The sequence below is a fragment of the Triturus cristatus genome, chromosome 2_1 (genome assembly GCF_964204655.1).
Source record: "Triturus cristatus chromosome 2_1, aTriCri1.1, whole genome shotgun sequence".
NCBI lineage: Eukaryota > Metazoa > Chordata > Amphibia > Caudata > Salamandridae > Triturus > Triturus cristatus.
The window spans coordinates 124,394,833-124,418,166 of NC_140581.1; the positions used below are offsets into that span (position 1 = coordinate 124,394,833).

The 23,334-nt window shown below is 47.4% G+C and overlaps 1 protein-coding gene across 6 annotated transcripts in view; it reads left to right on the forward strand.

The window, feature by feature from the left end:
* Positions 1 to 23,334, forward strand: part of UBAP2 (ubiquitin associated protein 2) — a 1,669,217-nt gene that overhangs the window by 932,674 nt on the left and 713,209 nt on the right. For all 6 annotated transcript variants that reach the window (XM_085628825.1, XM_085628795.1, XM_085628777.1 and 3 more), the window contains exon 16: positions 20,595 to 20,634. In XM_085628825.1, coding sequence (XP_085484951.1) covers positions 20,595 to 20,634 — 40 coding nt within the window. The remainder of the gene's footprint in view (positions 1 to 20,594; positions 20,635 to 23,334) is intronic.

The window sequence follows — 23,334 nt, forward strand, 5'->3', positions numbered from 1 at the left end:
AGGAGGGGAATGGTCCCAGGAGGAACTCCCACTCCACATAAATTGCTTAGAAATGTTGGCAAGTTTGAATGATTTAATGAGCTTCAAGTCTGTACTAAAAACAGTGTAGTTTTGATCAAACTAGACGATTTTACAACTGTCTCATATATCAACCGCTTAGGAGGGGCAAGGTCAAGGGTACTTGCAGACCTCCCCAGGAAGATTTGGTAATTCTGTTGGCATGAAATAATAGTACTAAAAGCAGAGTTTATCCCGGGTCATCTGAATACAGGGGCAGATTGGAATTTGAGGTTTCTAAGAGATTCAAGCGATTGGAAGCTGAATCCAATAATCTTCAAGAAAGGTCAGGACCTGTGGGACCCTTTCCAGGTGGACCTTTTTGTCAGCAGGCTAACATTTCTGATAGATCAGTATTACAGTTGGAGGTCAGGTCCCCAAGCCACTGCAGTGGACGCTCTGATCCACTCTTGGAACAAACAGAAATGCTGCGCCTTCACTCCCTTCGCACTGATTCAGAAAGTTTGAACGAAGAAATGCAGCTTTGTTCTAGTTACACCCTTTTGGAATACTCAAATGTGGTTCCCAGGGGTGTTGGAATTGGCAATGGAGATCCCACGCCTTATCTATACCTTCTCCAGGGACAAGGAGAGGTGCACCCTCTTCTACGTGAGGGTAACATGAACCTTCTTGTTTGGAGTATTGTAGGGGATTCAGAAGGTACTCTGGCCTTTCAAAGGAAGCTAAAAACCTACTGGATGAATCATGGGCACCAAGGAGAAGATACACCCGTGTATGGAGGAAATTGTGTAGTTGGTGCCTGGAATGGGATCTGGATCCCGTGGACTCCCCTGTAGTAGATGTAGCAAACTACCTAGCAAATTTATTTAAATCAGTTTTATGCTATAGAACAGTTATCTGCTACAGATCAGAAATTTCAGCAGGCCACTCACTAATGAATGATTATTCTTTTGGTACCAACCCCTTAATACATACAGTGATGAAGGGAATAAGACTTAAGCGCCCTCCAAGGGTCAAATATGATTTACTATGAAATGTTAATTTTATTTTGACCTTTTCACCTCTTGGCCTGATAACTCTTGTATTACCAAAAAACAATTATCGATTAAATTAGCAACATTACTTTGTCTAATATCCTTAAGAAGAGTGTCAAATGTTAAGGTGTTGGTGACCTGTAACAGATTCTATTCCCCAGATGGAGTACTTTTTGAATATTGGAAAAGGACCAAAACTAGGTCTGCAAATATTTTTTATACTTATTTTACTGATTACCCAAAACTGTTTGTGGTGAGTTGCATGAAAGTTTATGAACAAAAAATGGTTGATGTTAGACCGAACGGTGAAAGTCAAGTACTAATATCTTTTGTAACACCCTATAAGGCAGTTTCTTCTGCCACAATTTTGAGATGGGTAAGAACAGCCAGGTTAAAAGTAGAGATAGACTTATCCAAGTTTTTCTCGCACACTCACCCCGAGGCGCAATGGCCAGTATAATGTTTTGGGGTGGAGGATCCCTCTCTGAAATTCTAAAACCAGCATACTGGTCGAATGCTTCCACCTTTGTTAAATTTTACCTTAAGCCTGTGGAACATATAAGAAATGTAGCATTAAAAAGCTTTAAACATGAATAATGGTAGCCTCCAGTCTTGTAATGAAATGACGATTCTCCAAATAACATACAGAGAATCTTGATTTCATTAAAGACTACGGAGGCTAACGTTATCCCACCCACCCTTCCCTGGTAGATTTTAAAGAAAAATGTGTGTATACATTCTTCTACATATACACAATTACTAAAAGTTATAAATTGTTTATTCGTTTTTAATTTTCTTAGTCATTCCCAGGCTTCTTTCCATTCCTTTCAGACATTTCGTCTGTGTGAGAGTTTCTTACTTATCAAATGCAACTAGCGAGGAGGACGTCAAACAGATTTTATACCTTATCGCAGCTCTAAGAGGAAGATGCCTGGTGACCATGCATTTTATTATGTTCTATGGAATGTTTAGTTTATGAAGTAACTTGTTCTTTAAAGGGCTACATGTGTTGGCGGCAATAAAAGTTATTGCGTAATGTTAGCCTCCATTTTATTTCATGAAATCAAGATTCTCTTTGTATGTTAATTGGAGAATCGTCATTCTCCACTCATCATTTTAGCCTTCACTGCTGTGCAGGCAGAAGAGTATTGATGTTTTGTCCCTACTGCAGGCTGGGCAGAACCATCAGTGTAGATTATAAAATCATACTTTTCCAGAGACATTCTTTCACTAGCCGGAGGATATTCATGTTCATATTGGAGGGATGCTTGTGTTTGTAGCGTAGAGTCTGACAGTCTGTTGCTGTGAGTGTTTGCCCCTTGTATCCATCTTGAAGGTAAAACCTTTATGTTGGAATCAGCTAAATTGTTGATTCTATGTGCAAGAATACCACAGATTCTGTTGGGCAAGCCATGGCTCCTCAAGTGGCACTGCTCCGGCATTCCTGGCTATGCACCTTTGTTTTTTTTGGAGGCTGTTCATTCCACCTCGGTGAACATGCCTTTCGATGGTCAACATCTGTTTGGCGCTCACGCTGATTCCGCTTTACACCGTTTTCGGGACAGTGAGTGGAGCAGAATCTTTAACCCTGTTTTGCTGTACTGTCTGCTCCTCCTCTTCCTCCAGTACTAAACTTGTACGGGGTATGGTGGTCTTGATTTATATCGTATGTGAGCCGTTCTAGGGCAGTGCCTGTTGGTTTTTTTCTTTCAGATTTCACCTATGGGTGGCAGCTGGTGAGGTGCTCCTGCCTCCTGCAGGTATTTTGTATTACTACTTAAACTCAATGACAGCTTATGGTTCCCGTTATTTGGAACACATATTACTTTATAGCCTAAATGGACGTCAACGCCTGTTGATGCAAGGTGTTAGTTTGCTTTTCTACCCAGGTTCTTATTGGGGTATTTTGCTTGTATTGTATAGATGCACTGTTGCCTTGTTCCCTGTCCTGTAGAGTACTTCATCTGTATGCCTTACAGGCCTTCCTAGATATGTTTCTGGCACTTTAGTACCCCGTATAGGTAACTTCAAATTAGGTGTTTTGGGAGGATGGTGCAAGGTGTTTCACCTTGCCCGCCCAGACCCCTGTTTTAAGTGTTATTCTCCTCATTAACCAGGGGTTTGTCCTTACACTTCATCTGATGCCCTTTCTTTCTTGATCATGGTCTGATCATGGCTTAGGTGGTATTCCTACTTTAGTCTTTCAGGCGGTAGCATTTAGCGTTCCTTGTGCTAGTTCTTGCTATGCACGAGCAAGCAGGGCTCTACCTTTTCTATTACTCTCAAGGTTACTTGTGGACGTACCTTGTCTGTATCTTAGCATGAGTGGACTACTCTGCTGATTCTTTCTCTTCTTTGCCAGTGCATGGACTGTATGTAATTGGTTTCTGCTTTGCAGGAAGCTGTTGTTGCTTTTCCCTTTTTGCTAAATATTTTTGTACTTCGTTGGAAACATTTCCATGACACTTCTGATACCAAACCCAGCATTAGTCACTGAACTGATTGTTCTTCAAGGGTTTATGGCTTTTTTTCTCAACCATGCCTTCCTTGACCACTGTAGGAGAGTAGGGTCTGCTTTCTATGTTCACCCCCACTTTTTGCTTTTGCTTTACTGGTTTTCGACTTAGATGTGGCTGTGGGCCTGCTAATCAGACCCACAGCCCTGCTGTTCTCTCTCTAAATTACTATTATGTACTTTAGGTGCATAACCCATTTGGATAGGATCACCTTATTGGCCCCTGTACAGTGTACCCTAGGTACCCAGGGCATAGGTGTACCCTAGGCCTACCAGGGGCTGCAGCATGTATTATGCCACCCCTGGCCTGGCCTTCCATTTTGACACAACTGGCTGATCACTCAGCTGGGGCAAGGTCGTGTAATCACCCCTTGCTTAGGTGTAGTATTCCTATACCTAACTTACATATAGACACATGTGTACCTATCAGTCACTCCTATGGCAGGCCTTGACAATCCTGGAGGCAGAGTGCTTGGTAACATGTGAGATGGTGCTCTAGCATGAGCTGAGCCTGTCTGCAGCTTTCGGAACCTTGTCCTTATAGCTGTTCTATGATATAGCCTACCATATACTCTTAAAGTGCCTTATAATCTTAGACGGTTATGGTAACTATGGTTTGGCTTTATCAAAACATGTCGTGTAAGGTGTCTAACACTAGGGAATAATACCCCCATGCCATTTCTGGACATGAGAATATTATTCCCCCCTTCTAGAGGGAAAGACATGTTAAAATCATACTTCAACTGTTAGCCTCTGACCAAAGCCTCAGCATCACAAAATGGATGCTGCTGCCACGACACAAGTCTGACCTCCTGCAGCTGGGAGTGATCCCAGCCAGGGAGGCCTGGACAATAGGTTTCCTGCTTGGGGAGGTGCTAGCACCTCCCCAGACAGCCTTTAGTGTATTGGGGCAGGGTGGGCTGAAAGGAATGAGACATGCCTGGGGCACACAAGGTGTTCCTTGCATAGTCCAGTTCAAACCGGCGCTGGGGCACTCCAGCCCCAGCTCTGGCGCGAAACTGGACAAAGGGAAGTGGGTGTAACCACCCCCTCCCAGGTCCCACCCATAAGGCGTGACCTAGCAGGTATCCCAGCCCCCCAGATTAGTATAAGAGTGGGAGTTGGGCCTCAAGACTTTAGATTATCCTGAACCTGCAAAACTGAACAGAAACTCTGGACCTTCGACATTCGACGAAAGAAGAAGACTGAAGAATCTCCCTTGTAGCCAAGGAGTGGCTACCCTGTGCAAACAGGCACCATCAAGAGACTACCCTTTGCTTTGCCCACGTTCTACGAGGAACCAACTGCAGAGCCCGACCAGAGCCTTGACTTCCAGACTTCTCCGACCCTGATCCACATCGACAGCAAAGCTGAGATCCGTGGAGGCGACGAGCGACGTGGGACCGGCTACCTGGAAAAAGTGGCTAGTAACTTAAAGCGCAGCTTCTGAGGTACCCTCGAAGTTGTGCACCGGGGATTGAGAAGCCCCAACCCCAAGCACCATCTGCACCGAAGATCAGCCCCCCACACTCCACGAGTCCTGCGTGGGGCCCTTCTGCATTTTCCTGCTTGCCGCGTCTGTCCGGTTGCTTGCCCGCTGGCTGGTGGCCTTTGTGACGACGCTCCCTGAAATCTTCTGCGCTGGTTTGGCTCCTCCAGACTGGTTCCCGCTTCTCTACAAAGAAGAAGCACCCCAGACCTTCCTGGTCTGCACCAGAAGCAAGTCCTCCGTTCTTCGTGGGTTCCGCTTGCCAAGGCTTGGTGAGTCCTAGTCCAACTTCGACGCCGCCGACAGCAAGAGCCTTCGTGGGACAGCTCGCCTCCTGGTCGTCCTCGACGCTTCCTGGTCCTCCTGGCAGCAGCGACAAGCTTCACCTTCACCTGCAATCTTCACGACATCGCCTGGTTCCTTCCTGGTTCCACGTGGTCACTGGCTAGTGACCTTGACTCTGTCCCTTCTGCTTGCAGGTTTCTTCTCTTCTTGATCCCAGCCTTGGGATCCACCGGACACTCTTCACTGACTGCCTGTCAGCATCTTTCTTCAGGCATCCATAGGAGTCGACGACGAAAACGACGCATCTTCACCCCTATGCACCCGCAGCCTGTGGGCTAGGTAACTTGGGTACTCCGGTACTCATCAGGATAGTGACTATCCTAGTGTCTAGTTTTCAAGTCTCAACTTCCTAGCTACTCCGGAAGTGTCCTAAATCTACCGTTTTCTAAACTGTACTATTGCCATTGACTTTTACGCATTACGCGTGAGTGTTTCCACTCTGCACACGAATCCCGCGGGCCTCCCACTTCCTAACTAACGCTAGTGTAGTGTAGCCCCAGCGATTCCCTAGGCCTAGGCCTATTCTATTTCCGTGACAGTGGTTCTTATACCACTTACTTAGTATATGGTTTGCGTGGCCCCTAGGGCCTAACTGTATTACTTACCTGTGTGACTTAATGTATGCTTAAATAAGACTGTGTTGTACTTACCTCTAATCTCATAAAGAGTGCTGAGGGTTTGACTAGAATAAATACACTTTATTTTATATATATATATCTGTTGTGGTGTCCTTTCATTTGGTATTCAAGGGATTATATATGGTATCACAGCTGGCTTCACATGCCATTCAGAGTTTAGCCTAAGACTGCTCTTGTCCATGCTACCACTAGGATAGCTGGTCTATAAGGTTGACTTTACAACCAATCACCATAAGGGTATTTGGGCTGATATAAGGTGTACACTAGAACTAGTGACATCATACATCAGGCCAACTTCTCACAACCACCCTGTCGTGGGTTTTGTTCATAAGGAGGTTTGGTAATCCTTTCGGATTCTTTTCCAGAGTTTCCTTCATTTCTTGCAAGCACAGATAAGGTTGCAACTCCTTGGGGTTTATTATCCCATGACCTAATGAGTATGGCACAGGTTGTCCTGTGGAAACTGGAGATTTCTTTATGCTTTGGGCTCTCCTCTCCTCTCCTCTCCTCTCCTCTCCTAAGAGGTAGGGTTCTTTCTCCTCCATGGTTGTGGTATACTAAAGGTTTCTTGCTGTATTTAAATTATACCTTGCGGCCTTTTTAAGGTCCTGTCTTCTATTGAGACATTTTTTTTGTTGCCGCCACACTTGTTATGCTGTATGCACTACCACTTCATCTGTTTCAATTCTTTATTCTGATCCTTGGTTTTGGACCTCCACTTGTGGCGTTAGGTGTTCACAACTATTTACTCGGTCTTCCATCCACTGCTTCAGCCAATTACCCTTTTTCTTTCTGATGTTCTTTCTTTAGGTTGGAGACTACTTATCTAAATAAGCCTTCCCCGTGTTGGCCTCTGTTCAACTTCATCTTTTTAGAGTCCCAGATATTGGTCTTCATTGCTTTGTAATGCTGGTTGTTTTTTTACCGGCTGTTTTTTTATTTTTTTATTTATCTCACAGCCATCTGATTGTTACAATTCAGTCTATAGTGTTTTAGGTCCAATTGCTTTAAGTTTTCTGTGGTGTTATATCTTCCAGTCACTCTACCCTTTTATACGGTCCATATGGCTGGTGGCAGCTCGCCCTTGTCACATCTTCAGTCTATGACCGATGTTGTAAATGTTTATATGTACCTTATCTAATAGAGACATCTAGCCGCAGATTCCTTAACTTAGAATATCTCCCCAGGCGTCAGACTGGACCTGGAAAATCTTTTTCCCCCGCAACACCTCTGCACGCCGGGAGGCGGCGTCGCCTGGCTCCGTCCTGACGTCGTCCACGAAAGTGATGTCAATGGAGCTATATATGCCCCTCCCGGCGTGCTGACGTCAGTTTTCTTCTTTTCTGCGTCCTAATGAGGATCCGGGAAAGTGATACCTCTGGCCTGTTTTTCTTATCTTCAGGCCTTCTCGACGCCTTTTGTCAAGTAACAGTGTGTTCGATGCCTGTGGGCTTCAAGCCGCGCCAGTCCTGCTGGCGACAGATGTCAGCGACGGACCCTTAAACAATCTGTATGTGGTGCTTGGGCGAGCACCATGACTCCGTGGAGTGAAGCCTGCCTCCAGCTGCGGCCAAAATCCCTGCGGGAGTGCCACATGAAGCTGCTGTCTGCCCAGATGTCCCGAACGGACCCCTTGCAATACCGTTTTCCTTCTCTAGCGGAGACGTCCATGCGGCGCCGGTCCTCACAGGAGGACGTTCCTTTTCGGGGCAGGTCCCGGGACCGTTGCCGTCATTCGCCTACTTTAGGTAAGCACAAACAGAAGTCGTGGAAGTAGTCTGCTTCGCGTCGACATCATGTTGGAGCCCGCGGCTCTTGGTCTTTGCCAGACTTGGGCCCCCAGGAGTCGGGTACTGCATATCCCCCGTTTCCGGGTGCTGGGGCGACTCAACCTCAGATGAAGGACTACTGCCAGGCCCTGCAGTCCTTTCTTGATTTGCCCCCCTCCCTTGCATGCCTTCGGGCCCCACAGTGGGGGTAGGGACTCAGGTTGGGACTCTGCCGGCGGGTTTACCCTTGGCACCGACCGAGTGCCCTGCCTCCACAACGTCGCTACACGGCCCAAAGGGGAATCCCACGACGCCTAGCCTTTCCACAGCACCGTCGCGCAGCCTTCCGAGGCTCCCTGCGGCATCGCTGGAGGTGGCTGTGGCGCGGTGCGCGACACCGTTTCGGCACACTCTATCCGCAGGTTTCCACCTCGGGAGCTGTTGAGTAGTCGCCGGTCCGACTCCAGTCGATCGATGCCTTTTCAGAGGTCGCCAACACCGGCTCGACTCGGTCAGTCGAGGCCTTTTCGGAGGTCGCCGATGCCGGGTCAACATCGCCTCTACGCCGGTGCCATCTCCGGCTTTATTGGTGGAGGATGTGGTCTGAGTGGATTCCCCACCCACTGATTAGTTTCAACTCTCTCCGGAGCGGGCGCCAGTGGGTCATTGGCCTACTCATCCTTTTGCTGAGCCTCTGTTACATGACGGGATTAGCTTGCGTCCATCACCTACTAATGACTTGCTTTCACTGCCTCCCGTGGCCATGAAGGCTAGTTGGACATTTATCAGGGGTGTGTGCAGGGCTGCGGACGTTTTGAGGAGCTCTGCAGTCTTTAGGCCTTTGGAGCCCTTGCTGGATCTTCTCCACCAGGGCGCGGGGGACATGGAGCCATTGTTGCCCTGACATTGCGGTTCCCACCGTGTTTCGTCCACCTTTTGATGAATATGTTCTCCTGGAACTTGGTGGTTGTTTCGCAGACCCTCCTCCTAACGGGTATGGCTTTGGTATCTATTCTGAGTTAAGGAATCTGCGGCTAGATGTCTCTATCAGATGGAAGAGTTACTTACCTTCGGTAACGATATATCTGGTAGACACAGTCTAGCTGCAGATTCCTTAACGCCCGCCCATCCTCCCCGATCTGCGAAGGCCTTTTCATTTGGTGTTTTTCCACCTAGCCCCACCGTTTCTGGTGGCCTTGGTCTTCCAGGGGTGGTCTCTCGCACCTCACAATGGGGTAGGGTGTGTTCTGCGTGGGGCCCTTTGGCCTCCCCTCCGTCCTAGTGTTTGGTTGGTGGCGTGTTCTTGCACCTTCCTTTGGCGCAAGGGGGTGGTGTTCGGCTTTCGAGCCCTTTTGCTCTCCACTCCGTCCACGTTTTTAATTGGTTCAGGTCTATACTTTTAACTGCCTTCTCATGTTGCTCCACCTGTGTTCCTCACACGTGGAGTTCTGTTGTTAGTTCCCGCCCACGCCTGTGCCTCCTTCTTTCTATGGCAGTTTGTTGGGTTGGGTTCTCTTTGGTGCTACAGTCCTTTAATCTCTGGAGGGTGTGTAGTGAACTTTCTGGTGGCCGTTCACTTCTAGTCACTTGTCTTGCAACCTGTTGCTTCAATATGGTGCTTCTTTTAATTTCCCTCCTGTGGTGACATATCTTTTGTGCCGCGGCCGTTACCTCCTCGAGGTGGGCACAGCTTGGCAATTTGTTGGGCCCTTGCTTGCAAGTGCTCTGTGAGCTCCCTTTAGTCCCTCCGGGTACTTTGTGCTCTTCAACTTCCTATTGTTTCTTTGTTCCTTATCGTTGTTGTTTGAACGATTTTGCTCTTTTTTATCACACACTGTTCCTATGCTATCGCAGTTTTTGCATGGCTCCGCGTTGTGGCGCGGAAAAGTTTCTTGTAGAAAACTGACGTCCGCACACCAGAAGGGACATATATGGCTCCATTGACGTCACTTCCGTGGACGACGTCCGGACTGAGCCGGGCGACGCCGCCTCCCGGCATGTAGAGGTATTGCTGGGGAAAAAGATTTTCCGGATCCAGTCTGACGCCTAGGGAGATATTCTAAATTGATGAATCTGCGACTAGACTGTGTCTCTGCCAGATATATCGTTATCGAAGGTAAGTAACTCTGACTTTTGGTCCTATATTATTAAGTGTATCTGTGTGTATCTATAGATATTTATAAATATCTTCATATGTATGTGTTTGTATTTATTTTTATTTATGCCTTTTTATATATTTTATACATTCTTTTATATAGGTAGCTCTATACAGAGTCATGGAGTTCTTTATTTCTTAGGAGGGAATGCTTTTTTGCGTACGTTGCTGTGCTTTTCCTCGTTTCTTAGGGAGACCATCACTTGTTCATTGCTTTTCTATTGCTAACCCTTCCTCTTCTGTTGGTTCTATGTTGAATAGTCCCAGAGGGCTAATATCTCTCTCAAAGTGTTTCTTTTGACAATGAGTAATCTATGCACATAATTGTTGTTCTCACAGATTTTCTGATAGCATTGATTGGTCTCTCTAAATCACTTTTTTCTGTGGCAAAGAGCTTTGCCTCAGTGGTACTAGCTAGTGTCCTTGGCGTTCAGCCCCATCCGCTAATGGTCCAGCTACCATTGGAGGAGTTATTTAGTATTATGATTATATGAAGTCTTGTTTTATTTTTCTGCCATGGGTGTCTTTCCATGTTTTCCATCTTTAAGGACAACCGTTGCATACGGGTTGTCCACAATTTTTCGAGTGAGGTGACTTCTTTCCACATCTACTTTCCTGACAGCCGGTCACTCTCTCACTCTCTGATAGGGCTGCTAGTAATAGTCAGAGATCTTAAGTGGGATCAGTTTGCAGACCCTCCGGCGATGGTATTGCTTGGGTATCTAATTTAAAAGTAAGGAATCTGCTGCTAGATGTCTCTATCAGATGAATGTTACTTACTTTCGATAACACCTTATCTGATAGAGACAGGATCTAGCCAGAGATAACTTACCGACGCACCCTTCCTCCCCACTCTGCGAACTGGTCTATCCTTTTGTCTAGATGATACCTTTCTGAGCAAACTCGTGATTTTGATTAGGTTTTTATTTGGGGGGTGGGGGGGGGGAGGGGCAAGGGGGGCATTTTACAGAAAATCTGTTTGGTCACACTGTTTGCATGAGCAGGTCCTATAGGGGCTCTGCGATTTTAGCGCAGATACTAGTCACGGATGAAACTGATGTCCGTGGAGAGCTTATATGTACTCTGTCGGAGTCGCATCCGTCGGTAGCAGTCTCTACAGAGTTGCTCCACACCCTCTACCGACGTGCAGAGGTACTGCTGTAGAAAAGGTTTCCAGATCCAGTCTGGCGTCTGGGGATAGTTCAGAGGTAAGCAATCTGCGACTGGATCTAGTCACTACTAGATAAGGTGTTACCAAAGGTAAATAACTTACTTGTCAAGTGTCAATGCTCAAGAAAGATGTCAACTTTAAACGTGAGCATGTAAAACCACTTATCGGCGCACAGATGAACTCCAAGATTTTCCAGATCCGGTCTGACGTCTGGATAATATTTTTGTCAAAAGTGTGTTTATTAGCAATTCATCACATCATGCATCAGAGCTGTACAAGAATAACATCAGGATAAATGTGAAAGCGCAGCAGTCATAAACAAAGAGTGATGAACGTTATTGGCTATAAACCCCCAGCCGATACTTCGAAGAGATCTACAAGAGTAGGTATAGTTTCCTTTAATGCAGGGGCAGAAGATAGTCTTGTGCTGGCGCACCCCATGTCATTCACTCGTCGTCCCAGGTGACGATGTATACCCAAAACCTACCAACTGGGAAGGTGTCCATCAAAGAAATGCAATCCCTGAGGTCAAACTCCCAGGGAATAATGAAGAAAAGGATAAAGGAGCCCCCTCCCCACCCACTCTAATACTGGTGGCTGCTATCCAACTAAAACTTGGGTTTAAGGCAGAACACTGTCATAGGACTTAAAATTGGAACAGATGCATTGCTCTTATTGATGCAGGGCAGACGGCTGACGTCAGGCCCCTTGTGAGGAAAGCAACCAGTGGACCCCAGCGATACTCAAAGTTTTTGTAGTCATCTCTGAATATGTCTGCCATCCTTTCGAGGCATAATAATTTCCAAAGCCTGGAGTGCAACAGTGAGATAGCGGGGGCCTCTGCCTTCTTCCAAGCCGCCGCTATTGCTACCTACGCTGCCCCAATGCAAGTCCACATTATGGCCATGTCGGCCTTGGTTTGGTACTTGAGTGAGGGATCGTGAAGGCCCAGTAGCACCTCTGCCATAGTAGTCGGGATTGGGTAGCCCAACATGTCTTTAATCGGGAATGCAAGAATTTCGTCCCAAAAGGGTCGGATTACTGGACAATCCCACCAGATATGTTGGAAATCCCCCAGAAGTCCACAGCCCCTCCAGCACCTATCTGATGAGTTGGGGAAGATTTTCTTGAGTTTGGTGGGATGTAGGTACCAGTCCATCATAGTTTTCAGGTGGGCTTCCCGTAGTTCTACGGAGTGGTTAAATTTTCTGGATAATATTTTAAGGTGAGGAATCTGCAGTTAGATAGTCCCTATCAGAAAAATCTTTACAGAAGGTAAGTAACTTGTTCAGCACTTTAGGGAGACCAGGCTGCCTGTAGCCTGTTGGCAATAATTTATTTCATTGCAATTTTAAAAGGGAGAACAGAATTGCTGTGTTCGTATTGTTAAATGTGTTTAGACTTGCTGATTTAAAAAAAATGTGGAATAAATTCTTGTTAGGGGCGGCGACTGCTTTATTTTTACACTAAAGAGGGGGGAGCTGCAGAACATTAAAAATATTAAAGACCACTGTTATGTATTAAAATTATAGTTGTACTTTCTAGTGGCAGGTATACCCACAAGTTGATAATGACAAAGAGCCTAGAGACTGAAATTAAGAGTCACTATAAATGTAACCATAAATGTAACTGCAATTATCCTTTTAACTGGAATGCTGGATGTTTTAATATTTGGTATCTGAAAGAAACACGTTAGTTAGATTCCTCACCTTAGAATATCCCCAGGCGTCAGGCTGGATCCGGAAAGATTTTTCGTCAGCAATACCCCTTGCGTGTCGCTAGGCGTCGTCTGCGGCTCCGCGTCCGTCGTCGGCATCGTGAGCCGGAATGACGTCGTCGGAGTACTTAGACGCCACCCTCGGGCGCTGACGTCAGTTCTTTTTTTCCGCGCCAGACAGCGCGGATCCGGGAAGCGCTTACCCCTTAGTCAATTTTTGACTAAAACTTTTTGACTCTTTTGGTCTTTTGTCGACTCTGGTGCCGGTAGGATGCCTGGATTCAAGGCCTGTGATGCCTGTCATCGCCTGATGTCGGTGACGGATCACCATCGCCGGTGCCATTACTGCCTGGGGGCCGACCACGACGCGGAGTCGTGCCCTGATTGTCAGGCCTTGACCTCGAAGGCTAGGCGGGAGCGGTCCCATAAGCTTCTCGAGCTTCGGCACTCTGCTCCGTGCCGCTCACAGTCCCGGTCCAGGAGGAGGTCCAAGGACCGGTCGCAGAGCCGCAGTCATCATCATCGCTCGTCGGGCTCGAAGTCTTCGGGTAAGTCGAAGCGATCAAAGAAGTCCAAGAGGCGACACCGCTCTTCGGACTCCCCTCGCCGGTCGCGCGACTCGGCTGAGGGTCAGGGTGGTCCCAACCACGCGGCTCCGCAGGAGCCGCGTTCGTCTCCATACCCGCCGGTCCCTGGGACTGACGCGACTGCCGGTGCTATTTTGGGCCCCGCGTGCTCGACTGGGCGACCTCGTGTGCCGGCGGCCCTGGCGCCGTCGACGACTTCGGTCCTGACGCCGCAGGTCCCCGCGAGATCCAGGCCTGGATCTCTGTCGGCGCCGGTCGACCTCACAACGCCTCCTCTGCCGGCGCCGACACTGGTTCCACCTCCGGCGCCGTCTCCGGACAACACCGTTCCCCGGTTTAGCCCCTGTCCTTACCCGATGCCGGCACGGCGCCGCACCCAACGCCGATGGATGACCGTTTCATCTACCATCCGGTTCCGATGTTTCCTCCTGTTTATCAGGAATCAGATGACTGGGGCGACTGGGAGGGGTCTGAGGACCCTATGGCCCTCCAGGGTCAACTTTCACAGGACCGGGCAGACGAACTGGGGGATGCCAGTGGTCTGGACACTTCGCCGGACGCTGGCTTCATCTCTCCTCCGACTGTGGCTTCGGAGGAAGGTGCAGCTTTTTCAGTTGTGCTGCGCAAGGCGGTCGAAGCCCTGGGGCTCGAGTTGCCTGCTGTGGCCGTAAGGACTAATATGCTCACAGAGGTGCTTCAACCGTCAGCAAGCTCCACAGAGCCTCTGCTGCAGTTCAATGAGGCCCGATCGGAACGTGGCCTGGCGCCACCGCCCTGCTCCGGGCGACCCCAGTTTCCTGTCCCAACACCCCACCCCCGAGAGCCTGGTTATCCAGGCCTCCACTTCCCAATCCTCCTTCCCGACCGCTCCTCCGGATCGGGAATCCAAGAGGCTGGAACAGTTCGGAAAGAAACTGTTCTCTTCCCTGAGTTTGGGCCTGCGGTCTTTGAACACCGCTTGCCTCTTGGACCGTTTCTCCCACTCTCTGTGGGATGCGGTGGAGGACGTGCTGCCACTGTGTCCGGAGGAGGCCCGGACACGTCTCTCCCAGGCACTTGCTGACGGGCGAGATGCAGCGCGACATGCCATTCGGTGTGGACTTGACACTACGGACTCGCTGGGTAGGGCGATTTCCACCGCGGTGACGCTCCGGCGCCATGCCTGGCTGAGGTCCACGTCTTTTTCGGGAGATGTCCAGAGTACCCTCATGGATATGCCCTTTGATGGCGCTCGCCTTTTTGGTGAGAAGGCAGATAGTGCGCTGGCTCCTTTTAAGGACTCCTGGGCTACGGCCACGTCCTTGGGGTCTCTCGGCCCCACGGCCGCACACTTCCACGTTTCGCCCCTTTCGTGGCCAAGGAAGGCCTCCTCACGTCCGCCTAGCCACCGGCCACAGAACCAACCTGCACGCGGTCGCGGACTTGGGTTCCGCCGTGGCGGTTCTAGAGGACAACGTGCCAGTCAGTCCACATCCACCCCGGCAGCATCCGCCTCATTGCCTTCCTAGTCCGAGCTTTCAGGCCCATTCCACGCCAGTGGGCGGCAGAGTTCATCACTTCGGACCGGTGGGTGCTGCAAATCGTACGAAGGGGCTACTCCCTCCCCTTCGAGACGACCCCTCCAGCCATGCCACCGCAGTGCCACCGTATATCAGAGGATCACTTGAATCTTCTGCGGGAAGTTACGGCCCTCTTGGCCAAAGAGGCCGTCGAGCGCGTTCCTGGTCCAGAAGTAGGCCGTGGTTGCTATTCCCACTACTTTCTGGTTCCCAAGAAGGGCAAAGGGGGCCTACGCCCTATATTGGACCTCAGGAGCGTCAACACCTTTCTCCGGAAGGAACGGTTCAAGATGCTAACTTTAGCTCAGGTTCTGGCTGCCCTCGACCCTGGAGACTGGATGGTAGCGTTGGACTTGCAGGACGCCTATTTTCACATCCCCGTCCTGCCGGCCCACCGGCATTACCTGCGGTTCACGGTGGGTCAGGAGCACTTTCAGTTCACCGTGCTCCCCTTCGGCCTCACCAGTGCCCCTCGGGTGTTCACAAAAGTGATGGCGGTGGTCGCAGCTCATCTGCGCAGATTAGGGGTTCCAGTCTTCCCCTATCTCGACGACTGGCTGTTGAAGGCGGGCTCGCCCCAGCAAGTCATCTCCCACCTCCAGACTACGGCCGACCTCCTGCATTTGCTGGGGTTCTCCATCAACTTGCCGAAGTCACACCTGAGTCCCTCCCAGAAGCTCCTCTTCATGGGAGCGGTTCTCGATTCGGCGCAGTTCCGGGCTTATCCTCCGGAACAGCGGGTCCGGGATATTCAGGCTCTGATTCCCATCTTTCGGCCTCTATCCTGGGTTTCGGCCAGGTTGGTGCTGCGGCTTCTGGGGCTGATGGCCTCCTGCATCCTGTTGGTGCAATATGCCAGGTGGCGAATGCGGGCTCTGCAGTGGGACCTGAAGTTTCAGTGGGCCCAGCATCGAGGCAACCGGTCAGACCATGTCTTGATCTCGGAGGGCACTGCGAAACAGTTGCAGTGGTGGCTCACGGACCGCGATTGGGTCAGCGGCAGATGCCTCTCCCTACCCCAACCGGAGCACGTAGTAGTGACGGACGCGTCCCTCCTGGGATGGGGGGGGCACATGGGAGAGGCGGAGATCAGAGGACTCTGGTCTCCGGCGGAGGCTCAACTCCATATCAACCTTTTGGAGCTGAGAGCGATCCGGCTTGCACCTCTGTCCGGGGAAGTGTCGTGCAGGTGTTCACGGACAACACCACCGCCATGTGGTATTGCAACAAACAGGGCGGGGTGGGATCGTGGACCCTTTGTCAGGATCTCTGCGCCTCTGGACATGGCTGGAACACCAGGGCATCACCCTGGTGGTTCAACATCTGGTGGGCTCTCAGAACGCCAGAGCAGACAAACTCAGCCGCTGGTACACGATGGATCACGAATGGCGTCTGAACTCGCACGTGGCGCAAGTCTCTTTCTGCAGTGGGGAGAGCCTTGGTTAGATCTATTCGCCACTGAAGAGAACACGCAATGTCAGCAGTTCTGCGCGTTGAAATTTCCAAGCCAGCATTCGCTCTGAGACGCTTTTCGTCGCGAGTGGAGTTGCGGTCTGTTTTACGCCTTTCCGCCTATACCACTTCTGCCCAGAGTGCTGAAGAAGATCAGGCACGACCGGGCCCAAGTTATCTTAGTGGCTCCGGATTGGGCACGAAGGTTCTGGTATCCCGAGCTATTCAGTATGTCAATCGATCCTCCAATACGACTGCCTCTTCAGGAGGACCTTCTGTCGCAGCAGCAGGGGACGGTCCTCCACCCGAACCTTTCCAGCCTCCACCTCCATGCTCGGAGATTGAGCGGCGACAGTTGATGCCATTTGACTTGCCTCCTGAAGTCTGTGATGTTATTCTGGCAGCCAGGCGTCCCTCCACAAAGACTGTATACGCCTGCCGGTGGAACAAATTTGTGGCATGGTGCACAGCAAAGGCTGTGGATCCCCTTTCCGCCCCTCTTTTTGAGGTTCTACTCTTTCTTCTTTCTTTGGCCCAGCAGGGCTCTGCTCTGGGCACCTTGAAAGGTTATCTTGCTGCTATCTCTGCCTTCTGACGGCTTCCTGATCAGCCTTCTCTTTTCAAGTCCCCTGTTTCCCGTTTTCTCAAAGGCATTACTCACATGTTCCCTCCTGTCCCCTTCGTAATGCCTCAGTGGGACTTGAATCTTGTCCTGACTTTTCTGATGTGCGCTCCTTTTGAGCCTCTTTACAATTTTCCCATTAGTCTTCTGACCCTGAAAACTGCTTTCCTGGTAGCTATCACCTCGGCTAGACGGGTGAGTAAGCTCCAGGCTCTGTCATCTAAGCCTCCCTTTCTTTCTGTTCATCCGGACAAGGTTGTCCTCCGGCCTCGTCCTTCTTTTCTACCAAAAGTGGTGACCACCTTTCACCTCGGGCAATCTGTCACGTTGCCCACCTTCTTTCTGCCTCCGCATCCTTCAAAAGAGGAAGAGAGGCTCCACCGTCTGGACCCAAAACGGGCGATGTCCTTTTATTTGGACCACACCAAACAGTTCCGGGTGGACGACCAACTTTTTGTTGGGTACGTAGGAGCTAAGAAGGGGAAAGCGGTACACAAACGGACCATCTCACGGTGGGTCGTGTTGTGGATTAAACTTTGTTACTCCTTGGCACAAAAGGACCCTCCTGTTGGGTTGAGGGCCCATTCCACCCGGGCCACAGCGACTACTACTGCCCTGGGCCGGGGAGTTCCCTTGCAGGACATCTGTCAGGCGGCGACGTGGGCTTCACTGCACACGTTTGCCAAGCACTATTGCCTGGACAGCCAAGTCCGGAGAGACGACTTCTTTGGCTGTTCTGTTCTCCAGGACTTTCTGGTGTGATCTTGGTTCGCAGACCCACCACCGGGGTTGGTATTGCTGGGGTATCTATTCTAAGGTGAGGAATCTAACTAACGTGTTTCTTTCAGATGAACAAGTTACTTGCCTTCGGTAACGATGTATCTGTAAGAAACTTTAGTTAGATTCCTCACCGACCCACCAATCCTCCCCGATCTGTGAACTGACATCTAGGGTTAAGGTTATCCTTTTCAGGGCCCTAGATTTTTTGGCACCAGTGTCGGTCTCTTGCATGGCTCTGCGTTCCTGGCGCGGAAAGCTATGTACAAGAACTGACGTCAGCGCGCGAGGGTGGCGTCTATGTACTCCGACGTCATTCCGGCGCACGACGCCGACGACTGACGCGGAGCCGCTGATGACGCCTAGCGACGCACAAGTGGTATTGCTGGCGAAAAATCATTCCAGATCCAGCCTGACTCCTGGGGATATTCTAAGGTGAGGAATCTAACTAACTAATGTTTCTTACAGATACATGGTTACCGAAGGTAAGTAACTTGTTCTTTATTTCTAAGAGACAAAGCAATTTCCACAGCTCTAGCATATCGCTTTTTCTCTTTTGCTTATAATGCACGTTCTCTTTGTTTGTACCTACCAATGCTTTAGTTCAAGCCACTAATGTTCTTGGTAGTTCCTATTTGATGTACTTGAGTTGAACCCACGAAACAACCTATGCATATCAAGTAAAATTTTAACCTCCAGTTTAAAATTCCACATATACAGTAATCAATTATACATTTTACATTTTGCTTTTTAATGTATACATACTTTATTAATCTGCTAAAAATTATTTACATTCCTAAACAGCTGAGGACACCCTTTAGATCCCAGGGGGCTTAGCTCCTCAGTTTAAGAACCTCCGATTTAGAAGGATGGCTTAAATACAGTGGTTAAGCCAGGTTTTTCCTTTTAGTTTATCAAGTATGTGCAATATCGTCTTCTTAAATACAGCACCTTAATTTACTTTCAACAGTATAGCGTACCACTAATTAGTGCATTTCTGATAAGTGTTTTGTGCCATTTTAAGGGCTTCAAGAATAATGGTGGTATCAGTGTGATTGGCGGCTAAAAGTCTCAGGCTGTTGACTCCTTATGTCTTGATCCAGTATAATTAGGGGAAGTTTATTTTCCTACATCTCATAACATTGCCTGGCATGTGTGTCTTGGTTACTTTTAGAGATGTGGTATGTGACTCACGTGTTTTGGTGTTTCCCTTTCCTCACTCCTCCGACAATGAGCAGAAGCTTGCGCTATATGTAGTATGCTTAAAACCTATCCTAATAAGGCTGTGATAAATGGCAGGCTACTGTGCTTTAAATGGAATTATAGATGTGTAGGTACTTACTCTTTAGAGTACCTTTTTCTTCCTGAGAAGTGCTTGTACTCTTCCATTTAATGTATGAGCAGTTCTTAGAGTTGCAGGTTCTATCCCTTTAATTGGAAGACATACAGGTACCCAGTATTGGACAGTACCTGTCCATTTAAAGCACTGGCAAGGCTTACCTGGGCATTTCTGAATGTGGTTTTCTGTTAATAGCAAGTAACGTAGATCTATAAAAACCAACCCAATACACTACATACCTGAAAACTGAGAAAACTGACTTTTGGCTGAACCACTGTATAGGTGCCTATTTAGAATGCATTGGTTTTCGCAAAGCTTTTTCTCAGACTAACTAGCAGCCTGACCATTTCTGGGTCTTACTGGTGCAGCAGTGCAATATATTAGTGAGTTCTTTGCTCCTTCTGTTCTTTACTGGAGAAAATAAGTGTGCCTATGACTTGTTTCCCATGACTAGCTGTGTAAGTGGTACATTTCATGGTACGCTCAAAGTAAGTCATATATGTCAAAATATGTATAATCAATCAAAGCAATAAAAAGGGATTTCAAACCCACAATTCCAAGGTAAGGAATTTTACTCTGATAAATAAGGCAGAATGTAGAAACTTACTCAAGAATGCAGCAAAATCAGACAATTCCGACTAGCAAGGGTGTGTATAGAGATCACTGACGAGAGGTGTTTTGATGTGGTTAAAGAGACTGGTGCAAAGTTGATGTGGTTAAAGAGACTGGTGCAAAGGTAAAGGGAAAAACGACAGGGGTCCTTAATGTACTACAAAGGCTGAAACGAGGGAGATGTAATGTACGTTGTGAAGAACGATATGGTATTGCAGAAATGGTTGGAAATGAAAATGTTAATAAAAAGAGTTTAAAAAAAAAAAGAAAAAAGAATGCAGCAAAAAACAAATTCAGTTTGATAAAAACGCAAATAAATAGTGATTGCCCGTCTTACCTTAAAGATCTTAAACGTAGGCCAGGGTCGTTCCCTCCTTGCATTAACCGAGAACAGAATAATACAAAATAATAGTTTCTGTCAAATTTACTTCTGTAGACAAATTCCTGACTAATTGCAAGTACCTTTAGTCTTAGTTTGCCATAAGAGTGAATAACTGCAGGGATTGGGGGAAGTGCAGTTTCTCCAGGTAAGGATTGCAGCCCCATACCTTTTCATAAGAGAGTTCGGTACTGCCTTTAAATGGCAATGGAAAGGATTCCAAGTTTAAAGACTCAATTTAAGTTGCCCCTGCATCTTGCCATAATTTACCAATTTCATGTGAGTTTCACTGTTCAGTCGCCTAAACATCTCAGTGCAGAAGTACAGTGTTAGGATGCTTTCTTAATTCATGTGTCCTAAATAGAATAAACAATGTTGTGGACCCTTCTCATGTTTTTTTCTTTCTCACATTGCAGAATGGACACAGCGGTACACGGACACCACAAGCTGTTAACAGTATGTATATCACACTTCATTAAAAGAGTTGTTTCCAACTTTTGCTTCTGATGTTTTAGTCATTAACCCCAAATGCCCCGATTTGGTAGTTTTATCTGACCTCTGATGGCTGTGTGGCTTGTTAATTGTTTTTGTATTTTTTTACGTCTTATTAATTATCAGATGTTGGTAAATGTATGCCATTCTTCTGTTGATTATCTTCCATTGTGTGTAATGAGTAAACGTTCCAATTGTAGAACAGCATCCAATATTTCATTTGTAGCATTGCTTTGTTATATTAACCTATTCTGTATCAACGGCATCTCTCTAACTGTAATGAAACAAGACAGACATGCAGACCATATGGTAATGTTTGGAAGCAGTCCTACTTGACCAAGAGAGCTTGTAGGAACCTGACCGTTTTGTCTGACTTACTCAGCAGTATTTAACTAAAAAAGGATGCAGAGTCATTAGCCACACAAGGTGGCATGCTTCATCATCGGATCCACTCTTTACTGTGAGTGGTAACAATGCTTAAGGTGAGCTCCATTGGCACATAGATCCTTTCTGGGGATTTGACCACTTTTGCATGGCTTCAAACCAAACATAAGGTAAGGCTAGATTAAGCCATCTTTTTTTATATGATAAATGTGCTGCCTTTGTTCTACTGTAGTGAATACACAGGTTGCTACAGGTATGCATAGCCCACCTCTGGTTTGGTGGAGAGGTCAAGTTGCATAAGCTAACTGTTATGCATAGCTCTACAAGGTGTGCTTTCCCACCCACGGGGGACTCAGGTCAACTTTGTTCAATGCACCAACGATGAATGTGAAAGACCAGCATTGCAACCCTGCAGAACACTACTCAGTGTATTATTAAAATGGCGGTATCACCATTGGGTTGCTAGAAATCCCTGTGAAGGGATCAGGGGCAACATGGTAACAGTAACAAACCTATTTCATAATTCATGATCTTGCACCTTCACTGCACCAAGACGAATTTACACTTTTGTAAAAGTATTTATTACTAGAGAAACAATCTTTTTTTTCAGTAAGTCTAAAACATCTGCACAGTATATTATAAAAAAGAGCAAGAAGGCACGTTATAAACAAGAATAAAATAAACCTTTCTAGCACAGTTAAAATGTAATCTAAAATCTAACGCTCTAATGCTTACTTCTATGCACTATACTGAGAGAGCATGCAAGGCAGAGTAACTTGCAGTGCAGAGTTTCTTTATAAGAGACGTACTACATACTTTTTTGACAGCAAAAGCTGTCTTTATCTGTGGTGCCGTGAAGACAATGTTCTCTGCGAAGGGCAAACACGCTGCAGTAGCGGCCTACCTGCAGAACTCTGCTTTATCGGCCTCAGGCGAGATTTAGCATCTGCGAAGTGTGCTGGCAGTAGGTGAGACTGTCTCTGGCAGAATCTTGTGCGATAATCTGTGCGAATGATGCCTCCTGACCAGTGGTCAAAGGACAGTCCTTGTATAGTAAATCTTATCAGAAATTGGATTTTCTGACATAAGTTTAGGAATGTCTGAAAAAGATTGTGCATTAAGGAATGCATCCCAGAATTTTCCTTTTGCACATATAAAGGACGTCAATTAGACTATTTCGGTTATATGTCTCTACTTGTTCTTATTTAACCGTGACATGGTGAAAAGTAGATATTTGACCCAGACTGTCAAATCAGGTCTTACATCAGTCATTAGTCGAATGACTTTACACTCCCACAGTTCTAGGTCATCAGACGGCATCTGCGTTAAATGGCAGACATGACTATAATTATGCATGAATCTGTAAAGAAGGTGACTTCCGTTGTCTACGATTTAGAAGATGGCGATCCCCATTAACCAAAGTGGAGTTGGGCCTACATTAAATGTAGACGGACCTTGGGGGCTTTGTCACTTAGTTCATTTGTTACCCTAATATGATTCTGCACTGTTTACTCAATTGTTAACATTTCTTAAGGTAGACTTGAATTCATTTTATTAATATCTCAGTATGCCAACCATAGAAACATTGAGTTATGACTTTACAGTATTTACAGTTGACAGCTTCAAGCCTTGTATGGCCCTAAGTAGGTCTGTGGCACTTAATTAGGACTGGTGTGATGACCTGTACTTCGGGCTCTCTTCACTGTAGTTCCACTGAAAGGTACTTTTGGACAAATAGTTAAACTGAAAACCCATTTGACTCCTCAGCCACTTAACATAACCTCCTAAAATCGGAGTTGCAGAGAAAGTAGTTTTCACCATCTTCAGTGAAGCAGCTGGCTTAAAGAAATAATTTAAAAGTAGCTGTAGCATAAATCTGAGACGTAAAACCTCCGCTCAGTTATGGAGGCTAGAAAATATGCATCCTCAAGCATAGGATCTTTCATTGATTCTAGGTTCACATGCTTTAATCATTTCCTTCTTTGAGATGCAGAGTCCCTTTAGTAACCTTACAGTAGCAGTATAAATAGAACAACCCAAAAGTCCCTAAACTGGAGCTTCTTGAGTCTCCTCATTGGAAAGGACCCACAGTCCATAAAATGAGGTATGAATGGCCTGAGTGTCACACCTTGGTTATCTCCATGTCTAGAAACTGTCCTGGGGCTTTGTTCTGTCATAAAGATGTAGCATTCTTTTAGTTAAAAAAACCTCACCACCAAGAATAGTCCAGGGTGTAATGTGTCAATGGTTAAGATTTTGAAGAAAGGGAAATTCAGGAAA